This window comes from Dryas octopetala, chromosome 1 (assembly GCF_963921425.1).
Source record: "Dryas octopetala chromosome 1, drDryOcto1.1, whole genome shotgun sequence".
Classification (NCBI taxonomy): domain Eukaryota; kingdom Viridiplantae; phylum Streptophyta; class Magnoliopsida; order Rosales; family Rosaceae; genus Dryas; species Dryas octopetala.
In genome coordinates this window covers 20,100,301-20,102,313 of record NC_141366.1, presented here as the reverse complement: position 1 = coordinate 20,102,313, position 2,013 = coordinate 20,100,301, and the positions used below count along the sequence as shown (strand labels likewise).

The 2,013-nt window shown below is 49.6% G+C and overlaps 1 protein-coding gene across 1 annotated transcript in view; it reads left to right on the top strand.

The window, feature by feature from the left end:
- The first annotated feature begins 630 nt into the window (after nucleotides 1–630).
- The window catches only part of LOC147298967 (uncharacterized), a 3,638-nt gene continuing 2,255 nt past the window's right edge, over nucleotides 631–2,013 (top strand). Inside the window, exons 1-3 of the mRNA XM_086229084.1 lie at nucleotides 631–1,666; nucleotides 1,775–1,785; nucleotides 1,924–1,992. Of these exons, the coding sequence (XP_086085210.1) occupies nucleotides 631–1,666; nucleotides 1,775–1,785; nucleotides 1,924–1,992 (1,116 nt within the window). The remainder of the gene's footprint in view (nucleotides 1,667–1,774; nucleotides 1,786–1,923; nucleotides 1,993–2,013) is intronic.

Sequence of the window (2,013 nt, the reverse complement as noted above, 5' to 3'; positions counted from 1 at the left end):
CCAACTCTGCCTCCCTCGTGCGCCGGCGACTGGACGCGACTGGACGCCTCCGCCTCTGCCAAATCGCCACCGTTGCTCTCTGCCCACTGTCCCTGTTGCTCGGCTGCCAACACCGTCGCCACCGTCGCTCGCTGCCACCTCGTCTGCGCCAGCGACGTCATCTCTGCCACCTCGTCTGCGCCAGCGACGCCATCCCTGCGCGACGCCATCTCTGCCCGTTGCTCGCGTCGACCATCAGCAGCGCCGCTGTTGTCTACCCACTCGCCTCCGCCACGCGTCAACCACCGGCGAGTTGCACCTCCATCTCTGCCTGCGCCGCCTGCCCACTCGCCTGCCCAGTAGCTCGCGTCAACCAGCGACGTCGTCCTCCTTCGCCCACAACGCCGAAGTCGACCGTCGCCTCTGCGCCGCCTGCGCCGCCTGCCTGCGCGCCTTCCTGCGCCGCCTCCCTGCGCGCCTCCACTTTCCGTCGACAAGCCTGCGACGCCGACCCGACTCCTCACTTGACGCAGCAGGCACTGTTTGTTTTTTTTTTTTCCTTTTTAGCAGTGCACTGTTGTGTACTGTAGCAGTACAGAGTTACCCTTTTTTGGCTGTTTGCTATTGTGTGTGTGTGATTTCTCAATTATCATGTCTCAAACACCACCCTCTAGTCCTGGAGGCTTGAATGGAAATAAAAACAAAGATGTAGTTCACTCCAAACTGCCGTTGCCTGCTCTCCCTCCGTTAAGCTCTCAAGATGTGTCATCCCTTGTCTCACCCGAGAAACTTGATGGCTCGAATTATATTGATTGGGCTCTCATTGTGCAAAATAAAATTAGAGGTCGAAAACGATGGGGTTTTATCACAGGAACACGAGCAGCTCCAGCGGATGTGAATTCTGATGAGTTTGAAGCATGGGAGGATGAGAATTGCATGGTCAAGTCTTGGCTTCTTGATGCTATGACTAAAGAAGTCCGTTCTCTCTTTATTCGATTGCCGACGGCGAAGGACATCTGGGACGCAGCCAAACAGACTTATACAGTGAGTCAAGATGCTTCCAAAGCCTATCAACTCCATTGTGAGGTAATCTCTGTACGTCAAAATGGTGGGTCTATTATTTCCTATTTTGGCAAGCTACAAAAACTTTGGCAGGATATTGATGCAATTGAACCTTGCATTATGGATTATGCAAGTGATGTTGAAAAATATACCACTATGATTAACTCTCAGAGATTATACATGTTTCTAGCTGGTTTGGATTCTCATCTAGATGGAGTTCGGGGTCGTGTTCTTGGCATGTCTCCTTTGCCTAAATTACAGGCGGCCTATGCGATTGTGTGCTCCGAGGCTAATCGGCAAGAAGCTATGATGGGGGGTACTGATGGAGCGGTCGCTATGGCGGCCCGAAAATTCTCCAATAAAGATGCTAAGAAACCTGACCGGAAGTGTACTCACTGTGGGGGTACAACTCATATGGTCGAAAAATGCTTTAAGCTTCATGGCTATCCAGAGTGGCATCCGAAGGGAATGAAAGCTTCTTCTTCTTCCAATCCGAAGGTTGATAACTCAAGCTCCAGGGTGAACTCTGTTAGTTCCTCCAGCTTTGTTGCCAAGTCAGGTATCTCTAACTCTGTTTTGAGTACTTCTGCTTGTACTAGTAATGGTGCATGGATAATTGATACAGGTGCTACGGATCATATGACTTCTGATCGTTATGTTTTTAGTCATTTTTCATCTGTCTGTCCTAAACCATTTATTGTTAATGCTAATGGTGTGTCATCTCCTGTTCTAGGGGGCGGCACGGTCTCCTTCTCCTCTGATTTATCTTTGCATAATGTGCTGTTTGTTCCTTCCCTAAATTGTAACCTTATTTCTGTTAGTCAACTAACCAAAACTCATAATTGTGTGGCCACATTCTTTCCTACTCATTGTGTTTTCCAGGACATTCATACCAAGGAGAAGATTGGCAGTGGTAGAAAGAGTGGTGGTTTGTACTATCTGGATAGTGGGGTTTCCGCTTCAGACAGTAGT